The following is a 20,606-nucleotide window of genomic DNA, read 5'->3' on the forward strand; positions in this document are numbered from 1 at the left end:
ATTATGAATTCAAATTAATAGTTTAAACGGCTATAAGCTGGATGTGCATCAAAATAAAAAAATGCATCAAAAATAAATTAATGGAAGAAAAAAAATGAACGGGGCGGGGGGTTGTTGTGGGAGGAGCTCCCCCTCAATGATCTTCCAGCTCAGTAGCTCTGGCTGTACACTGCAAGCATGGCCGGGGACAGTGAAACCCACCTAAGGGACCGTGGCGAGAACACCAACGTTATTCGACAACCTTTTCTCATCGGTGTCTCCGGAGGCACCGCCAGCGGCAAGGTTGGCTTCCTAGCAAGCTAATTTAACGGTTTTCGCGAATGGACATGTTTTGAGTTTGTGTTTCAAGGCAGCGGTTGGTCGGGGCTGGCTGACCGCGTGGCTTTAGCGCAACGAGATTTGATCGACAGCTCTATCATCTGTTTAACCCGATGGTTTAACCTCAACCAGCTGGTTTCACTTGGCACGCTTGTAACGTAGCTGTTGAACTAGATTTGGATTTTGATAAATAAAAAAATAAAAAAATCCCTTTTACTGAATGCGGTTGTTAGCTTGATCAAATACAGAGTTAGACTATCTACTATCTAATGTTAGATGTCCTAATAACGTTAATATCTAAAATAAATTACATTATACAGTTGTTTACCGAGATAACGTTAAACTAATAACTAGCTTGTACATAGCTCGAAAGATTTATTTATCTACCTACGCCATTGCGACCACGTCCTTTGTTCTGTAAAGACAAAAAACACATAAATAAATAAATCTGATTTTGACGATAGAATATGATTTTGTAAATATATGGATTGGGATGTATGCAATTAGCCGAGATTAACTTGAACAGAAACCGACCTTTTATGTTAACAAGCCGCTAGTTAAACTTATAGCCTCAGTGATTTGATCTTTTACTGTAACTTACAGCAGTGCTGAGCTAACGGAAGCACACCACCGACTGTACAACGTAAGAGCACACAGACGTGGCTATTTGCGATTACGTCATTGGACTTCTTTGTTATGAACCGGGGGCGACCTGCCAGTGGTGCCAGAGACCACACCTCGTGCTATCTGAAGACACGAGTTGAACTGATAAGCTTGACAGTGACCACGTTTATCAGTGGCCACAGCCAAACAACTAGCCTCAAGACTAAAGCGTCGAATATTTAGCACCGGTCTCCCTTGCAGCGGAGGTAGCTTCATCACATAAATGGATATAGGCCACTCGCCTCTCTTCCGTTATTCCATTTAGCCCCTCCCAACTTTGTCCCAGATATCATCATCAGCACGCTGTCCTGTGTTTTGCTTCCGGAAAGCCCTTCACAAGGGACTAGAGGAAGCCATGTCTCTACCGTTTTGACGTCGAACTAGACTAGTTTTACTAGTCCGGAAGAAAAGAACTGGAAAGTCAACATTTCTAAGCCTCCAGAATGGCGGGAGAACCTGGCCAACCCTGACTTCTTGATTCAGCATGGTTGCTCCGAACATCCACCGTTGTGAAAGCTGTATGAATATACTGTGTTCTGCATTGCTGTCTTATATACTGGTCTGAAAGAAGCCCACAGCAGAGCGGATCAGCAATGCAGTTGTATTATCAATGGTCACGCCGCTGATGCTTGATTTAAGGATAGATTGAGATGTGTAAATGACAAACACCCATCCGTTATCAATTGCCAGCTTTTGGCATTTGTAAAAGCAAGACAATTGCTTTTCAATTTATGAATAATAAATAATGGATTATCTGATTATTTCTGGTTTAGTTATCAGTCAACTAATGAGTTTGAGCATACTTTTTTTTTTGCTGAAGATTACCTCATTAAATGTGTGATTTGGGTCTTTGGTGTGTTCCAAGTCAGGTCATCTGAAATTGTTGCATGTGTTGACACAACCTCCCAGCTCTGTAGTGGGGGCGCCCAAATTCATTGTAGCACAATTTCATGGACACAAAGGCAACAGAGCCTCCGGCAGCTGGAGAATGCCCAGTCAGCATTGGGTATGAGATTCATTTAATATGGAAGGTCAGCGGGTCAAACATGGTGGGCTGCTTGGCGTTCCACCTCTTAATCGTGTGAGTTGACCTCTCCCAAGTTGGGGAAATTAACCACCCACCTTATTTCTGTGTAAATGTGACTGGATATAATTGTTAATTCTTTTCTATGTGGATAGAATTGATGCTAGTTTTCTTTTCTTTTTACTGATATTTGGTTTTACAGTTATAAATACTGGCATCACTTTCCCCCTATTCCGTCTGTTTCTGCAGTCGTCGGTTTGTGAGAAGATCATGGAGCTGCTAGGCCAGAACAAGATCGAAAACCACCAGCGGCAGGTTGCGATCCTCAGCCAGGACAGCTTCTACAAGGTGCTGACTCCAGAGCAGAAGGCAAAGGCACTCAAGGGCCAGTTCAACTTTGATCACCCAGGTATGCACCCACTGAATAGTCACTGTATCACTCCGCTGGCTTGCAGCTGGCACAGGTTTACTTTTCATATAACAGATTTCGGTTGCCTCAAGAAAAGTACAGTATTTAAAAAAAAAAAGTGTGTGTGTGTGTGTGTGTGTTTGTGTCATAATTTGTAACCAGATTCGGCAAGTGGTGTTTCACTGTGGGTGTGTATTTTTGAAATTCTTAGCATACTTGACTACAGCCAAATTTATATTGTATGAACATGGATGCAATCATTTGTGGAATTAGTAAAACCTAAGGTTGCTTTAGCACCACTCAGATGAAGCTAAATAAAGGCTTACATGACAATAATATAACATGTTTGAAACCGGCTGGTGTTCAGCAGCATTCATTTCTGCCACGTCAATTTCTTCCAGTGTGTTTTTGGCAGAAGCATAGACTCCATTTTTGGAGTCTGACTTTGCCCCCTCATGCTCCTGCTTCCGTCTCAGCTGATTTGCAATCCCTACAGTCAGCAGGCCTTTTTCAGAAGCAGCATCTCACAGGCAGCTGCTCTAAGGCTCAGAGACTGAACCCGACACCTGTTAGACAGAGGGATTTCTGGGTTACCAAACCTGCAGGGTCCCACGTGTCCATAGGCGCACACCATGCTGGTGTAACTGGAGCTTTGTAATAGGACATCTCATGAAGATCCTAACTGAGCGTTTTCCTTTTCTTATCCCCAGATGCCTTTGACAGTGAGCTGATAATGCAAACACTCAAACAGATCCTCCAGGGGGAGACAGTCCAGATACCAGTTTATGACTTTGTCAATCATTCCAGGTGAGCACCTGTTGTGCCTGTTGCACATTCACAGTTGCCATCTGGGGTCCGTTTCAGCAATGAGGTTTAACAAACTCTGAGTCTAGCCCTGAACTCTTAATTGATTTATCCTGAGATGGGTTTTTGGTTCCAGAACAGCTGATTTGAGTTGGTTCAGTCAATCAACTCTGAGTAGGTTCACTCAGTCAAGCGCCTGCACCACCTCCATAAAAAGGCAGAATGAATGGAGCCATGATACTGCCATTCACCATGATAACAGTCACAAACAAACCAGTCGCCATACTTTACCCCTCTGGAACTGGAAAAACTCATGTGCACATATAGCGAGTTTGAACATATATTTTGTTTTAAAAAAAAAAAAAAAAAAGCAACACGGCGTCTACTGCAAAAGAACGAGAATTGGCATAGGACAAAATTGCTGTATATAACTGGGGAAAACTGGTGGAATGGTATTGAACCTATAATCTATTTCATTTAGGTGTTGAATCCTGAACTACTAATCCCATTATGAGGTTTCAACTCCATTTCATTAACAGAATTATAATTTATAATCATTTTATTTGAAAGGATTTTACATTATTCAGCTGCAATCCTGTGATTTTTTTTTTTTTTAAGGGCTCTCACTGGTTTGTGTCCAGGGAACACTAAGACAACGTTTAAAAAAAAAAAAAAAAGTTTTAGAACGAGGCACACTTTTCTGACAGCTCTGCATGTAGCTTTACTATTCTGCTCACCAATGTTGATGGCTGCTGTTTGCAAAAGAAACGTAATGCGACACAAAGAATCTGCTGGATGTAAGAGCATGTCCACGATGGGTGACGTTAGTGATATGAGGACTGCTACGTTTACGTACAGTACGTATCTGAGACTGAAGGAAGCTCAAATAGGTTATCTGGAAATGAAAATGCATCTAGTCGGGCCCTCAGTATAATCTCCTAACGTATGTTTAACTCCCTGTTCATCAACGGGATCGTCAAAAAAAAGCATATGCCGTGTTACGTTACCTAACAGTTAATAAACCAGCCCTGTTTTTCTTTTTTATTATTCATGCAGTTGACAAAACTGCGCTAACGCCCGCCTGATACAAGATGAATAAGTGAGGAAATTGTGCTGTGCCAGAGGGAGGAGACTGAGTGAAACTCAAGGTTTATTGAGAGGGGAAAAAAAAAACAACCCTGCTCCCGACCAGGTTACGTTCACAGGCACAATTACCATAGTAACTGACTATGAGGTTAAGTTGCCTCTCTTTCTGAAACGGGCTGGAGTAACCCCTCATTCTAAGGTTTAAATAATCTCCCTTTCTGAATTAGGAAAACCCAGTTTCCCTCATCTCAGGGTACACATGCAAGAGTTCTCACTAAACATGCTCTCTGAAACGCACCTCAGGCCAGCACCCATCATTGTGTTCTTGCAGAATAAGCACTTGATGTACCAATAAAAGTCATGTTATACTGGTTCCTGATTAACTTAATTATGTAGTCAGTTTAACTTTGCATTACACCATGTCTGACTGGAGTCGCTGATGATGAATCTCTTCTGTGTGTTCCAGGAAAGAGGAGTTTATTACGGTGTATCCAGCTGACGTGGTCTTGTTTGAGGGCATCCTCATGTTCTACTCACAGCAAATCAGAGATCTGTTCCAGATGAAGCTTTTTGTCGACACGGATCCAGACACACGGCTCTCTCGCCGAGGTGTGTAGTGAGAACTTGCATGGAATTACAACATGCAATAAACAACTTCTTAAACATGTATAAATAAACCTGGAGGGACAGCAGATTGCAGCCAATCACCTTCTCAGAAGAGCAGATGCTACGCTGCCGTCTGCCCTTGTCCTTAGCAGTGGCAGCAGCGTACCAGGTGGGAATAAGGATGGATTCAATGATGGCAGTGTAGAAGTGCACCATCATTGTCTTTGGCAGGTTGAATTTCTTCAGTTGCCGCAGGAAGTGCATCCTCTGTTATGGCTTTTTTATGAGGCAGCTGCTGGTCAGATCCCATTTAAGTTCTGGGAGATAATAGGCTCGTTCGAGATGAACTGCGCCTCGCCTGGAAAGTGGACGAGAGCAGGCGGCAGCAGCGGGGGGCGGGGACAGAAAGCTGCGGTAAAGTCGGACAGTTTCCAGCCGAGTCCAGCTCCTTCAGGCTGGACAGGAAGTGATGAAAACACTGTGGTGCGATTCCGATTTAATAAAATATAATCAGACCCACATACCAGCTGGTACACAGTCTCCAGTTGTTTTAGTTATGACAGAGTAGCTGGCAAAGTGCTCTACATGCGACCTGTTGCTGATTTTAATTAACAACACACTGTAGATGATCCGTGATCTGAACGGATTTAGTCTCTCTGACTTCTAAACGTCTCTATCAGCCTCACAACATGTGTTCTGGACAGAATAAGTCTTCAAATCAGACAAATAGCAATTAAAATCCCTCCGATTCAAAAACAATAAAAAGTTTATATAAAACGTCATCATGTTGTAAACCAATCAGATTTTAAATCAGCTGAGAAGCCGGCGTTTCCCAGCATGCTCTGGGTCCGCCTGGCTCTTGCAGTCGGTGAAAAGCAACTGCGCCGCCTGCGTCTCAGAACTGCGTCCGCCTTGCTCTCGTGAGATTTCCGTTGCCCACGTGTGCATGACGTCAGAGCAAGTCGGGATCAAGTCGGACACAAATCTAACCGGCATGCAACGGGCGCCGATCGCCGGTGATCGATTCTGCGCAGACCTGGCTCATCTCGAACGAGCCTATTGGAACCCAGGAAGCGGAAGGACTCCACAGTATTGACGGGGGAGTCACCCAGGGTGATAGGGTGGGTGGGGCTGCGTTCTTTCAGAAATCCACAACCATCTCCACTGTCTTGAGTGTTTTAGCTCCAAGTTGCTCTGACTGCACCAGGTCACCAGATGGTCAATCTCACACCTGTAGGCAGATTCATAGCCACCAGAGATGAGTCCAATAAGGGTGGTGTCACAGGCCCCTTACTTGTCATTTTGTTAAATGGCTAACCTATTTGTCTATCTTTTTTTTGTCGATTTCTCTGTTTCAGTTCTTAGAGACATCAGTGAGCGTGGTAGAGAGCTGGAACAAGTGCTGGCTCAGTACATCACTTTTGTGAAACCGGCCTTTGAGGAGTTCTGTTTACCAGTAAGTGACTCGTATCCTGCGAGCATCTGTCATTTTTTGCAGTAGAGCCCAACAGATATACTGGGAAGCCCAACGCTATCAGCCAATTTTAGCTTAAAACAGATCAATTGGTTAAATGTAAAACAAGAAATTGAAGCACAGTAAGGCTATAAGACCTGTAGATAAAGGTAATTAAGAAAATGTTGCATTTTATTGTTCGTTGACCAGGGAGCGCTAATGATTTTTTTGTTGTTCATCTCTTGGTCACAATTTATGAATAACTAAATTTAAGTGAAGCTTATCAAAATGTTTGTCCATTTTTTGCCAGTAACTTGAGCATTGACCTTATTTCTATTAGACGAAGAAGTATGCAGATGTGATTATTCCGCGAGGAGCCGATAACCTTGGTAAGGACGACTGTTCTGCCGTATGCAGATCTTGCATTTGTGTTGGTCAGGCTGGGAATGGTGTCAGCTAAAGGGGTTTTGTTAAAATGGAATTCCACTGAACTCAGTGTCAATGCATGGCGGCCGCCAAATTATTGTTAATTTTTTTGAGTTTAAAAAAAAACGAAAACATGTGTGTACTGATGGTAGGCGTATTGGTAAGGCAGTCGCTAAGATAGCCATCAACAGAGTTAATGAATTAATCTACAGTGCCATATGTATTGTTTAACTTTAAAACATGATTTATAAAATCATGCCAAAAATCATTAGGCTATTTAAATAGCTTAATATTCTATGCAAAAAGGCTATGTACAAAGGCTTGAAGCCGCTCTTCATGTTATTTAGGCCCAGTGCAACTTCATTTTATACAATATAAGTAGTAGGGGTCCCTGAAAATGAAATAAAATCCCGGTGTTGAGAGTTTGAAAGAAGTTAGCTTACTAGACAGGTAGCCTGCTCCTTATTTCTGTTTAAAGCTAGTAACTGGAGGCTACATCAGCTGCTACCAGCATAAAACGACAAAATTCTCCAACCAATCTTATCAGGCGATATGCATTGTGGGTAAAATAGGCACCAGGTTTTGACAAGGAAGAAGAGTGTGTGGAACAAAGAATATCTCTGATTTGACTTTTTTTAAATGTATTTCTTACCATCTCTCTCTTCCTTGTTTTCTGCAGTGGCCATCAACTTGATAGTACAGCACATCCAAGACATTCTGAATGGCGGGCTAAGCAAGCGCCATAACGGCTGCATGAACGGCCACAGTACTCCACGTCAGCGGCGGACCTCCGAGTCCAGCAGCCGACCTCATTGACCTCGTCACACCTCTCTTCACGAGGGAGAGGGGTGTCGGGGTTACGCTGTAAATAATGCCTATTGGCATCACTGTATTTAAGAGAAAAATGGAGATGCAAAAAGAATTGAAATGCCTTTTATTATTATTATGACTACTCTTGTTATTGGTTACTTTCAGTGTAATTGTTTAACTTGGGATTTAGGTTTTTTTGTTTGTCAGGAAGAGAAGCTCTTGTGATGAGACCATGGGTTAAAATTAACCCCATGCATTTCCCTCAAAGATTAAATTTTGTTATGTATCCCCTGCTGCTCCATTGAAATTCATGCCGCTAATGAATAAAAGAGGGGAAACCTTTTTTCTTTTTTTTTTGTAATGTCTGATGAAACTTGAACTCTAATGGTAGGGGAGTCTGATACATGTTTGGGTGGGTTCCAAATGAGAAGGATATGGATTAGAAAATGAGTTGAAGAAACCAGCATTGCTCTCTGTATTTGTACTGACAATCTTGGAGTGTTGCCAATCCTTTCATTGTTAGTTCCCTTGCTGTATTGTCTAGTGTAATGCATTACACTAGACATCTCTGTACTACAAACGGTCCACTTAACTGACTCTGTATAATGTCTGCTGCTGCAACGCACTACATGATTCTTTTGTACTGATTGTCAGGTACAAAATAATGTGACCACAAGCCAAATGAAGCCAAAGGCTGTACGGCTCAGCTGACTACTGTATTAACCCAGTCTAGTGTTTGTATTGTTACACTTTTGGGGGCATTTTACTTTCTAATCATGAATTACAATACTGATGGGGTAATGACTCCCAATCAAAATTAATTCATATGAACACTCCTCTGTGAATAAGAATTGAATAACTGTGAGAGGGTTATTGAAATTTGGATCTATGATTTACTTATATTCCCCATTTTAGAAGATTTTGCTAGCATTCACATGGCAAAATCAGCAAAGTTAAATAAGATTAAGCTATGACACGTATACTCAGGTTCGTAATACCATTTTTGTGTGAAATGCCAGAAAAAGGTGTGAAAGGTGTTCAACGCCACAGCAATATTAGTTTTCCCAGGTATGTGGCCATTAATCACCAAGACCCACCGAAATGCCTCTGCAAAGTTGCCTCAGGTTAACATGTACAATTAGTATCCACGCTAGAAGCCAGTTTCCATTCTTTAATTTAAGGTTGCAATAAAAAAAAAAAACAGTTGAATCAATTTTGTATTTTGCTGTATTTGTTGTGTATAGTGTATTGAATGGCTGATTTGTACCAGGAGATTTATTACTGTAGACTATGGAATGTTCTCTGGTTGTTGGATGATTTATGACAATGAGACAGTTGCTTAATGGTTAATAAACTGATGCAGCTGAGTGTCTCTGTTTGTTTGAAGACTTTGATTATTTGTTTGTTAATGATATGCTTGGATGAGATTTACATGCATGAATGTATCATTAGTGTATGCGAGCAAGGTGGCTTCTTACTGCCGTGATGTTGCACTGGTTCCCGATTGTACCAATATATAGGTCATTCATTTTGCTATATTGTGTCCGTTAGAGGGCGCACGCAAATGGCTGCTGGAGTCATTTAAAGTTCTGACGGATATATGAACATTTATGTGAACAATTTTTCCTGAATACTACAAAAATACTGAAAAAAATTGCCGAGCCGTACTTTTAGTTGTCATCAGCATGGGATGACATGGCCTACTGTATGTGGTATAAAATGACCAGTTAATATGTCAAGCACGATGCGTCTCAATATTATTTTTAGCTACATTATTACTAAAACAAAGCAGTTGAGCAGAATAAAGACTGGGACACAAAGTGAATGTATCTGTACACCTTATTGGAAAACGTGGAACATGTAATGCACAGTAGGTGGAGATAGTGCTCCGTCTGGTCGCAAGTCGCCATTAAGAAGAAGAAGATGGGGGTATGGTTTTGCCACAGCATGTTTCTGATGTAAACAGTGAATACATTTGGCTAATTTTGCGTGAATTTTAATCTCTCCTTTTGTCATATGCATGACAGAAATTTGGGCTCCAGTTCAAAGCCACTCTCGAGAATGTAACCAATGTGAGACCATTGGGCAACGACTTCCGCTGGTTTCTGAAGGTATGCTAGCATGCTAGCGTCAGCTCACTTTTGTATATCCCATTTTCCTCCTCTGTGTTCGAAATGGTCATGACTTTATCATGCTCGATGTAAGAGGAAACGTACTAAACTAAATAAGTAAACACGTTTAACGTTACACTGTGCATGGTAATCATGTTAGCACACCGTTCACTATTCACCACTGCCCCTAGACAAAAAGTTAGTCTCCCATTTTTCACTCACTCTAACCTAACAATGTTTTTGTTGATTGTTTCCTAAATGTAGCTCAAGTGTGGAAACTGTGGAGAGATCCCAGATAAATGGCAATATGTAACCTTAGTGGTAAGTGGTGGTCATACAGTTTAGCACATTTTGTACACATTGTCAGTCACACACAGTATCCGTTTATATATATATTTAATACATTTTTATTTTTCCTAACGATTCCATAGGAGAGTGTGCCACTAAAAGGAGGAAGAAGCAGTGCCAGCATGGTGCAGAAGTGTAAACTCTGCTCCAGGGAAAATTCAATTGGTAAGAGCTAACATGCCTTTTGGCTCACTTTGTCTTTTCCTGAGGTTAAAACTCTGGAAGTATAACATGTAAATGGTTTCCTTACAGATATCCTGGGAGACACAATCAAACCATATAATGTAAGCAAACATCTTGTACTTCTACTTTGAAACAGCCACATCACTAGTCTGTTTTTATGTAACCAGACAATCCACTTATTTGTTCTATCAGTTAACTTGTCCTTTCATTTGCAGAACCATCCTTTTAGGCAGACACTTATGATTTACATGCACTAAGCAACAACAGAATGATGGTAGTTTTAGGTTGTTTTTAAGGTGAAAAATCTCAAGTTAAAGGATAAAAAGAGCTTTAGGAGGGGATCTAATTGGTCAGTACGATCAAGCAAGCAAACCTTTATCAATGTACCAGGTGAGCTATCCAGACGTCTGGTAGAGCATGCACATCATGTACCAAGGCTCAGGTTCAACTTCGACTGGCAACTCTTTGCTGCATGTCATTCCCCCTCTCTCTCCCCTTTCACATTTTCTGCTGTCCTATATAATAAAGGCCTAAAATGCCCCCAAATTATTCTTAAAAAAGGAGCACTTCACCCTCAAATTAATAATTTGTAGATCAATTTACTCACCTTGTTACCTTGAATTCTTGAAGAAAAATTTGTTTTTCTCGCATGCTTTCCCGGTGAACAAAAAATCCCCACAACTAAGAAAGTTTTTGATACATTGAAGTAATAGGGGGCTGCATATATTCAAGACAGACTTGAAAAATTGTGAGCCTGTTTTTCTGGAAGTTTTGTGAAGTTTTTCACTTCAATTCTAAAAATAAAGCATCTCAAAAATATAGTTAGAAATCCCTTTTAACAGATGCAGAAAATTTGTCACATAGACCAACACAATGACAGTGTGTTGAGTGCAGCTTTCCCCCCAGCCATTAACAATGTTTATTTCTCTCTCTCTCTCTCTCTCTCTCTGAATGGTGCTGCATGTTTGCTGGGTTGAAGGCAGAGGACAGCGAAAGATTCAAGACGATGGTGCAGTTTGAGTGTCGAGGTCTGGAGCCCGTTGACTTCCAACCTCAAGTGAGACTCTTTGAACAGATACATGTTTTAGAGCAGACATTTTAACTTTCAGAGAAAAAATGAATGTAGTCATTATTTACACCTGCTCTTTTCCTACAGTAACTTTGTCCATATGTCTTCTGTGAAAATAGCCTAATAATTGTAAGTAAAAACATGTGTCAACAGTGAACAGGGTCAAGATTTTTGACTTGACCTTTTTACTGTTGACAATTGGCCCACCAAACACAGTTGAAAAAAACACAACTGCTGCATTCCACTTAGGGGTGCCCATTTCTTGGCCCTAGTAATAAGCATACAGACTTACTGGAGCAAGTTATTGGCACACCTAAATAAGATGAAATTTGATGAAATTGATTCATGTTATTAGATGCCCCTGTGCTCCCCGCTAAGTCAAGATATTTGCTCTGGGGAAAAAAGTACATTGTTCCTGAGCCAAACAGTCTGCTTAATGTAACAAAATCCATGAACTGGACAATATAATGTACTGTGACTCTTCAATTTTCAATGTAACCTACTCTAGGCTGGCTTCGCTGCGCAAGGAACCGAGTCTGGAACACAGTTTCCTGAAATCAACCTTCAAGAAAAAGTAAGTTCAGGGGGAACAATTTGCATCTCAGTGTCAGTTTTTGTTCAGATTTTGTTGTTTGTCATTGCTCAACTTTTTAGAGAATAAGGATCTTGAAACAGAATTGACCAATCAACCTTCAATACTACCCTGTTGGATATCATACATTTGTGTTGAGTTGAATTCCAGTATTTATTTAGTTACAGGTTCATTTCTGCTTCAGTCAGTGATTTCCTAAGCTTTCTCAAAAATGTCTTTCAATAATCCCAACCGTGTTTACATGATGTGTCAGTCTCCTGTATCTGTGCAACTCGACAAACCCTTGTTTTGTAAATCTTAGGACTGGACGGACTATGATGAGAAAGTCAGCGAGTCAGTGGGAATATATGAGGTCACACACCAGTTCATCAAGTGCTGATGTCATCATGTGATGATCGAGCCTCAGAGGTGGATGAATGAACACTACAGCCAAACATCCTCAGGCCTCTTTGCTGGTATCAAGGATGCTTCAGATCCTGAGGTGGCGAGATTTGGTTGACGAACAGGTTTAGATTATTACCACAGGTTGTCCATACACATCTTGGATAATCAAATGTTAAAAGCTATTTTACTGCTTCAATAAAATTGAAAGGAGACAATTGAGTATTTTTATTTTACTTTATTTGGAAATTTGAGTGCCACTTTTAAATGGTTAGTAGGAATTGTAGTAGTAACACACTATTGTAGAAAAACCAACCTGTGAGACAACAACAAAAAGTCCAGAACAACTTGTTGCTTATTACAGCGGTGGTTACAAGAAACTGACATCTCTTCAATACAACTGGACTGAGCAAAGACGTCCCATATGACAAATACTAAATGAGGAGCAACAGGAGCTGATTTAAAAGACCTGTGTGGAAGCCAAAAAGAGAGAGCTCACTCTGTCCGCATTTCATGGTACCGTATACTGTCCAGACATTGCTATCAATGTACAATGGTGGGGCATGGGTTGTAACATATACCTCATGCTCATATATGTGATGGAAAAAATTTAATAATGGAGACAGGCTTACACTGCGGTGTCGCTTGACTGCCAATGTCAGTAATACAGCATTGCCAGACTTCTATCTCCACATCTTGTCAGTATGGTCTGGCTACACCACCTGTCTACCGGTATTCTGGGATAGGGGAAAAAAAAGGCTTCGTTGTATTTCGTTAAACCAATCGCAACCGTCCGTCCCGTAATAATGGGGAGAGGGGCGGGACATCGCATAATGACGCGGCGGATGTCGTCATTCCATTGCTCTCGCTAGAGAAGGTGGATCCTGTCGCTGCCACTGCTTTCAACTGTGACTGTCTTTGTGGACCTGCTGCTGAAGAAAAACAGCCATGGCACTGACCAGAAAGAGCAGGGTGTTTGTTATCGGCGTGGGCATGACAAAGGTAATATTATTTAATATTTGTCTCGAACCTCAAGACGACATAAACAACCTTATGTAAGACTTGAGGCTAGGATAGTTGGCTAACTCCATAGTTGGCAGTTCATATAACATTGTCCAACATGTTCCTCTTAAAAATAAAAGTTTGTTTTGTTAGTTATCTAGCAGGCCATGGTATAGTGAACTGGTAACAGCCGTTAAGTTGGGCATTAATTGTGCTCAAATTGTGTAAACCAACTCCTAGATCTGTCACGACTGACCCTAACGTTACACATTGTAAACATTAACTTGCTAAGTTAGACCAAACAATGAACATTGTTTCAGTTTTTAGTTTTTAAGTAATTTTATTTTTAGTTTCAAAAATTGTTGGTTAACTGCTCGACATACTTGGCTCTGTATCTCCTGCCGACATGTGAGTCCATAGTTCATGGCCAGCAGAGTTACAAACTGTGCTTTGGGTCATCACCTCAGCAGACTGTTAACATTATGAACTGTAGCTCCAAAGCTGTTTAATTAGTTTCACGCAAATATATTGAATATCTATGGTTTATTCTGTCAAGTATCATAGTTTCAAGTTGCAAGTGTAAATGGCAAGTAAAGGCAAGTTCCAGGCCTTTGAATGTTGACCATGCCCATCACAATTACATAACACTTAAAGAAATGTCCCTTTGTCCCTGTTCATGTACATGCCAATGGCTTTATCCTGGAAATGTACTTTTGTTGTTTCAGACTAATTGACTATCAAAAAACTAGCCTATTATTTCATTGACAATCAACTAATCATTTCAACTTAATTTGCAAGTCAAGGTCATCATAACATAAAAGTACAGCTTGATCAAATATAATGGGTAAGGTTGGCAACAAAAACGTTGAGTGTTTAGTAATGCAAAACTGTTCTCATGTACTGTTTCTGTACATGAGAAGAGTAAAATCCAAAGTGAACATAAGCATGTTGTAGAGTCTGTCTCTCACTTTTCTGTATTTCCCTGCAGTTTGACAAGCCTGGAGCCCGAGGCGACTATGATTACCCTGACATGGCCAAGGAAGCAGGTGCCTATCTTTCTGAATATGAACATTGTTCCGTCAATCAAAAGATACCATATGTGAATATCTGTGAAATCTTGTTTCTGGCTCTTGTTGCATAACACAACAACAAAGTGTTTTATTACTCTATGTCTATATCTTATTTTAGGTCAGAAGGCCCTAGCAGATGCCGGTGTCCCATATTCTGCCATTGAACAAGCCTGTGTAGGATACGTCTATGGTAAGATGTTGTTGCCACCCCATGAGGAATTCTAAGGTTATGACAACAAAACTGTTGGCGCGTCCACATTATACAAGCCTTCCGTGACCGCGAAGTCAGCCATATTGACAAATACAGAGAGTAGTGTGGAGCTGATAGTCTTAATTAGCTTTGTAGAAACTAATTTGGCAATGGCTTGAATGTAATGGACATTCAGTAATATCAAAAACAGCTGGCTGCTGGTTAACTAATGCTAGCTTCTGCACTCGACTAAGGCAGCGCATATGTGCCGGTGACAATGGTGCAATGATTCAGATGGACTCCCAAGACAAGACGGTGCTCACCCAACTGGCCAATAGGAACGTGGCCCCGCACATGACGTTATTTTCAATATATTATTTTTTATTTATTGAGAGAAAAATCCTGAGACAAGAGCAAAAAAATTGCATCGAGAGCATAGACCGTTAAAATATATATATATATAAATAAATTAAATAAATAAATATATTATATATATATATATAAATAAATACAGTCTGATTGAGAGCAAAGACTTTTTTAGAGGATTTCTTTTTCACTCTGATAGCAAAAAAATATATATTTGAGTTTAAAAAGTATTTTGAGAGATTTTTTTTCCTTTTTCAAATTTATATTTAAACTTTTTTTAGTCTCAAATATATTTTTTGCCATTGGTTTGAAAAGTTTTTCTCTCTAATATTTTTTTTGCCCATAAAGTGCTTTTTCTCTCTAAACTTTTTCTCTTATTTTTTCTTCTTTTCTCCTTAGTTATTACCACTAATTTTATAATATTTCATAATTTATGGTCAATTAATCACATTTATAGGAAATTATACTTTATTTTTTTGTATTAAAAAAGCTGAAGTTATGAATTATTTTGACAAATAGTTACAATTGAGTGGATGATCAGACTGTCAAAGTTTAGTCAGGATACTGTGAAGAAACCATTTCACTGTTTTTTTTCAAATGATATAAAATGTTATAAAACACCCAAAATTGAATGCAAGTAGTGAACTGATCATTCATTTTACTTGTGCAGAGCGTTGTATGGAACCATCCATGTTATTTTGGGTGCACTTTGCTTGAAAGAAAACAATATTTTTGATGTAGCAACTTTGAAACCGGGTCAAATTTGACCCGAGGACAACAGGAAGGTTAAGTAAAATGCTTTTGGTCATTAATAAAAACAATTCTCTCATATTGTAATTATCTTGGTAAAAAAGTAAAAATTAATAAGGAATAACAAATTCTCCCCTACCTTATTCCCTCAGGTGACTCCACCTGTGGGCAGAGGGCCATTTACCATAGCCTCGGCCTGACCGGGATCCCCATCATCAACGTCAACAACAACTGTTCCACAGGCTCCACTGCACTCTTCATGGCTCGCCAGCTTGTCCAGGGAGGTAAGTTGAGTGGGACACCGTAAAAATGATAAACCTAAAATCTAAAGTCTATACTTTAAAAAAAGGAGGCTGTAGAGAGCTCAGTGTCGTTTTAATGGATTCTAATAATGACACATTTTCACAACAGAGAAAAGTATTGCACTGTCCATAGAAACTTCTCAAATGATTTCTGAAGATTAAACCCATTATCTATTATTTACCTTAGACCGTAAAATCCACTCTTTGACCACTTCTCATCTCCTTTTGCAGGTCTTGCTGACTGTGTGCTTGCCCTCGGGTTTGAGAGGATGGAGAAGGGCTCTTTGTCCTCAAAGGTATAAAACTATTTGCTGTGGGTTGTCGTACTGGATGTAGAGGAGGTGAACAGAATAACACTTAACAATATCTTTCAATACACTATACAGGTGTTGTTAATATTGTGTCCACCCCTTAGTTAGCATAGTTGGAAAAGAAGAAATATCAGCTGGGGTCTGCATTTGTCCTCAGAGAAATACACCTCATTGATAAACAACTTAGTGTGGCTGCACCCAGAAAAGTCTGAAGTAATGAACCTCTGTGCTCTTTTTAAAGGTTTTCACTAACAGCTGTTTGCTATTGAGTCACTTCCTATAGCAGCGGAGCAGGAGGGGTAGAGTAGATAAGGGGTAGAGATTATAATGAAGAGGTCTACTTTTGTAAAAGTAAACTTAAAACACAAGTAGGCTGAGCAGTTAGTCAAAAATAAATTTCTTGTTTAGTTGTTACCAAAACACACAAAATATATCATTATCTAACATCAACGTATACCACAGTACAGATCATTCTCCACTTATGTTGGCTTTCTTTTTTACAAGGGGAAAAACCAAGCAAGTAATTAAAATGTACTTGTTTCTAGTATATGGACAGGACCAATCCCATGGACAAGCACATGGAGGTGATGATCAACCGCTACGGGATGGTGGCAGCTCCAGCAGCACCACAGATGTTTGGCAATGCTGGCAGGGAGCACATGGAGAAATATGGTACATGCTGGCTGTGTTTTAGATACAGAAACAGCTTACAAGGTCTTAAATGTGATCGTCATAGTGATGGTTGTATCTTGCATGGAGGTCATGAGTTTTAATCTCTTTCAAGGCACTAAACCGGAACACTTTGCCAAAATTGCCTGGAAAAACCACAAGCATTCCACCAACAACCCGTAAGACAGAGTTAACTTTTAAAACAAATGATTACTTCTTTAAAAAAAATCTTTGAATTATTATTTTATTCAAGTTTGTGTGTGAATATGTGTGTCTACATGGATATAGGTATTCCCAGTTCCAGGATGAGTACAGTTTGGAGCAGGTGATTAACTCCAGGAAGGTGTTTGACTTCCTTACTCTGCTGCAGTGTTGGTAAGAGCCTCACTGATTTCCAGCCAGTGATGTCTTTTGAAAGTAAATTTATCATTCTGCCTTGAGTTGACTGTTTCAGGACAGAAGCTAGCAAGCAGCATTCTTTCTATTTGATCGAAGTGCAGAGTTATTGATCATAACTGCTAGGACTGTGCCAAAAGTAATTTCTTTCTTTTTTACATTCAAAGCTTCATTTGAAAACCTCAATAGAAGCTTCTAATCTGTAAAAAAAAATTAAATTCCACACATTTCTAGCAGTTTAGATCAAATAGAAATAACTTACTTTGTCATGTTTTATTTAAAAAAACTTGACCACAATTAATAATTAATTTGAAAACCTTGAATTTCAAATTCATGTGTTTTTTTTTAATGATTACTATTACCATTTACTATAATGGTGCCAAGAGCCAAAATAGATTTTGTAATTGTGGTTATGTAAATTTTATTTATGGTGCTGATAGATTGAAAATTCAAACGTCAACTTATGAATGAAGCTTGGAACTATTCCGTACAGCCCTAATAATTGCTTCAGTTCCTAACACCATGTCATGTAGGCTTGTCGTGCTCTTCTTCTCTTGTTAGCCCTACATCAGATGGTGCCGGAGCAGCAGTTTTGGCCAGCGAGGCCTTTGTCAGGAAACACCATCTGGAGAACCAGGCAGTGGAGATTGTGGCCCAGGAGATGGTGACTGACCTTGCCTCCACATTTGAAGAAAACAGCTGCATCAAGATGGTAAGAAATTGTCATTTACAAAGTTTGTCTTTTGACAAGCAAACTGTGTTTATACCATTCTCCCCTTTTCTGGATCTACATATAATAAAATAAAAGAAGTTTAATAGTACTTTGTTTGGGGAGGAGACTTGTAGCTACGTTACAGCCAACAATAGGGAAAGATATATGTAAGAAAACACACCGATTGCTGAACTACGCAAGTTGGTACTACTCCCTAACACAAACTTGCAAGCTGTATTGCATTAAGAAACGTAATTTGCACTATACAGACTTTGAGTGTTGATAAATGATAAATGATTGCCAAAATGATAGCCCTAGCTGAAACAAATGGAGAATAAGTCCTTGATTCCTGCTATTCACCAGCAAATAAATTTGACACTTTTTAATACAGGGCCTTAAAAAGTCTTGAATTCACTTAAATCATCATTTAAATCATTTTTAATTAATTTTCCTTTATCCATGCAGTGCTACCTCGTTATGCTCATTTTTTCAAATTCTGTGGGGTTGTAGTTCTTTCTTTTGCTAGTCCAATTATAATTTGCTGCATTATAACTACAAATGAGACCAACATGTAACTTATTTTGCAGCCAGTCAGTTTTTGTGTTATTGGTGAGAGTCTCTTTAGAATTTTTCCACAGACATGAAACCGACTTTATTCTTCAGATATGGGGAAGTGCAAGTCTTGAAAACACCCTGTAATAGTCTAACTCTAAATAGTCCTTAAAGTTGATGTTTTGTTTCAATACAAATATATCTATTAAAAGAAACAGAGACAGAATATTTAGAGAGAGGTGTTTCAGAGTCAGAGATGAAAGGCTGCAATCAAGATGTTGGCTTTTAGAAAAGCACCTGGGGACCACTGTTACAGCACTGGGGTTTTATCAATGTTTTCAAGATGTACTGATCCCCTTCCTCACTTTATTTATAGTGACATTGTTGTTGATCTAACAGAGCCACACAGAATGATGTCTGCTGTGATGTCCCCTGTTGCCAAACCAGGCAAAGGCTATTTGCACCTTTTTTCCACAAAGTCAGTTTTATGTCTTGAAAGTGGTTTCATCTTGAATTCATATAGATTGAAGAAGTGGTTTTCATGGGCATATAAGGACACAACAATATGAAGGCCAGTAGTTAGGGCTGGTTGGAGCAAAAGATCATTGCAGAAAATAACAAATCCATTGTGTTTGGCTGTTTGTGGTACCACCTTAAATGTAATAGAAATATTAGTAAACCCTTAATTAATGTAATATAGCCAAAGAATTTAATAGCCATCTTCCTATTTCTGGCAATGTCTTCTTGTCCAATTTGTAATAATTCATTATTTAAAGCTGAGGGGAAACTGATATTTAATAGGGTTTGGCAGCAGCAAAATATTTGGGTCATTTGATTTCTGATGGCAATTCTATGGAAGATGATAAACTTAAAAATGCAGTAAAACTTGAATGTAGAAAAACAACAACCTGTTAACAAATTCTTTGTAATATCAACATATCCCATTATGAAAATGGAAGCTATATAGTCGATGCATGACCTGGATTGAAGGTTCGGTCTTGTTTTTATAGTTATCAGCTGTAGTTTTACCCCTTCTAACAGTATTAAGTGTTGGGACCTAACAAGAAACCTTATTATTATACACTTGTTTGCTTTAATGAGTATCCCGTTGTTTTTGTGCTATTCAGGTGGGATATGACATGTCTCAGTCGGCTGCAAAAAAGTGTTATGAAGCTGCAGGTCTGAAGCCCAGTGATGTTGATGTGGTCGAGCTGCATGACTGCTTCTCAGCCAATGAGCTTATCACCTATGAGGCTCTGGGGCTGTGTCCAGAGGGTAAGACTGCAGGTCTTCAAATCCTACTTTATCCCCAAGCTATTTTAAAACTTGGCTGTTAGAGCAGGAATGGTGACAACTTCCACTGTCGTTCTTCCACCTAAATTTAAGTTTCTACTTTCAGGAGAAGACATTGAATAGGAATGTCCTTATTGATTTTATTTTTATATTGGGTAACTGCAGATATTCAAATTTAAGTTTTTCCTATAGGGATGCTGAGCTTAGTGTGAGCCAATAGTTTTTAGAGCAGCCCCTAATTTTGACATTTTTGCTCTGAGGCAAAGAACTTTCAACTTTATTTTTTCCCCCATAGGGCAATTGGTTTTACAGCAAGACATCCAATACATAAAAAATTACATACAGTACAGTAAGGAGGTGGGGAGGTTTCCTCAATACAAGTGGGCAAAAAAGTCCAAAAACCGTAGTCATTAGTGTTCGACATTCACATTTTCACGGTGTACAAAGCAAAGCTTCAATAGCATCCTCAGAAAATACCAAGGCAGATAGAATAAATAACAATAAAATATGACCAAATGAATACATATGCCATGTGCCATCTTCAATCTGCCATCATAACAAAATCGTCAACATTAGAAACAAAGCCATCATTATCTACATCATCATCAACATCATCATCAAAATCATCAACACAAACCACATCATCTCATCTCTTCAACTACACTACACACTTCAAGTGAGTAGTCTTAGGACTCACTACCTCCTTCCCT

At 39.4% G+C, this 20,606-nt stretch overlaps 3 protein-coding genes across 4 annotated transcripts in view; all 3 read left to right on the forward strand.

The window, feature by feature from the left end:
- Window positions 1-156: 156 nt before the first annotated feature.
- Window positions 157-8,969, forward strand: uck2b (uridine-cytidine kinase 2b). The gene is made up of 7 exons (XM_032532518.1): window positions 157-282; window positions 2,255-2,414; window positions 3,125-3,221; window positions 4,771-4,913; window positions 6,269-6,366; window positions 6,704-6,752; window positions 7,469-8,969. The coding sequence occupies exons 1-7, from the start codon at window positions 178-180 to the stop codon at window positions 7,603-7,605; spliced, it is 789 nt and encodes a 262-aa protein (XP_032388409.1). The 5' UTR covers window positions 157-177; the 3' UTR covers window positions 7,606-8,969.
- A 297-nt stretch (window positions 8,970-9,266) lies between these two features.
- czib (CXXC motif containing zinc binding protein) lies at window positions 9,267-12,501 on the forward strand. Its single transcript, XM_032532517.1, has 8 exons — window positions 9,267-9,528; window positions 9,627-9,710; window positions 9,975-10,031; window positions 10,142-10,223; window positions 10,311-10,342; window positions 11,221-11,298; window positions 11,819-11,884; window positions 12,204-12,501. Exons 1-8 carry the CDS (start codon window positions 9,523-9,525, stop codon window positions 12,279-12,281), a joined length of 483 nt encoding a protein of 160 aa, XP_032388408.1. The 5' UTR covers window positions 9,267-9,522; the 3' UTR covers window positions 12,282-12,501.
- Window positions 12,502-13,132: 631 nt separating this feature from the next.
- scp2a (sterol carrier protein 2a) overlaps window positions 13,133-20,606 on the forward strand; it is a 39,438-nt gene continuing 31,964 nt past the window's right edge. For both annotated transcript variants that reach the window (XR_004334370.1, XM_032531525.1), the window contains exons 1-10: window positions 13,133-13,285; window positions 14,274-14,331; window positions 14,474-14,545; window positions 15,814-15,945; window positions 16,195-16,259; window positions 16,820-16,946; window positions 17,059-17,122; window positions 17,232-17,318; window positions 17,901-18,051; window positions 19,731-19,878. Coding sequence is in view for 1 of the 2 variants with exons in the window: in XM_032531525.1 (XP_032387416.1) it covers window positions 13,232-13,285; window positions 14,274-14,331; window positions 14,474-14,545; window positions 15,814-15,945; window positions 16,195-16,259; window positions 16,820-16,946; window positions 17,059-17,122; window positions 17,232-17,318; window positions 17,901-18,051; window positions 19,731-19,878 (958 nt within the window). In the remaining variant the exon portion in view is untranslated. The remainder of the gene's footprint in view (window positions 13,286-14,273; window positions 14,332-14,473; window positions 14,546-15,813; window positions 15,946-16,194; window positions 16,260-16,819; window positions 16,947-17,058; window positions 17,123-17,231; window positions 17,319-17,900; window positions 18,052-19,730; window positions 19,879-20,606) is intronic.

Source organism: Etheostoma spectabile, chromosome 12 (genome assembly GCF_008692095.1).
Source record: "Etheostoma spectabile isolate EspeVRDwgs_2016 chromosome 12, UIUC_Espe_1.0, whole genome shotgun sequence".
NCBI classification, from domain to species: domain Eukaryota; kingdom Metazoa; phylum Chordata; class Actinopteri; order Perciformes; family Percidae; genus Etheostoma; species Etheostoma spectabile.

Coding starts and splice junctions, on each gene's coding strand:
- uck2b (XM_032532518.1), top strand. CDS start 178: ATGGCCGGGGACAGTGAAACCCACCTAAGGGACCGTGGCGAGAACACC. Junction 6,367..6,703: donor TTGAGGAGTTCTGTTTACCA/GTAAGTGACTCG, acceptor TATTTCTATTAG/ACGAAGAAGTATGCAGATGT. Junction 6,753..7,468: donor GCGAGGAGCCGATAACCTTG/GTAAGGACGACT, acceptor TGTTTTCTGCAG/TGGCCATCAACTTGATAGTA.
- czib (XM_032532517.1), top strand. Junction 9,711..9,974: donor ACTTCCGCTGGTTTCTGAAG/GTATGCTAGCAT, acceptor TCCTAAATGTAG/CTCAAGTGTGGAAACTGTGG. Junction 10,343..11,220: donor ACACAATCAAACCATATAAT/GTAAGCAAACAT, acceptor GCTGGGTTGAAG/GCAGAGGACAGCGAAAGATT.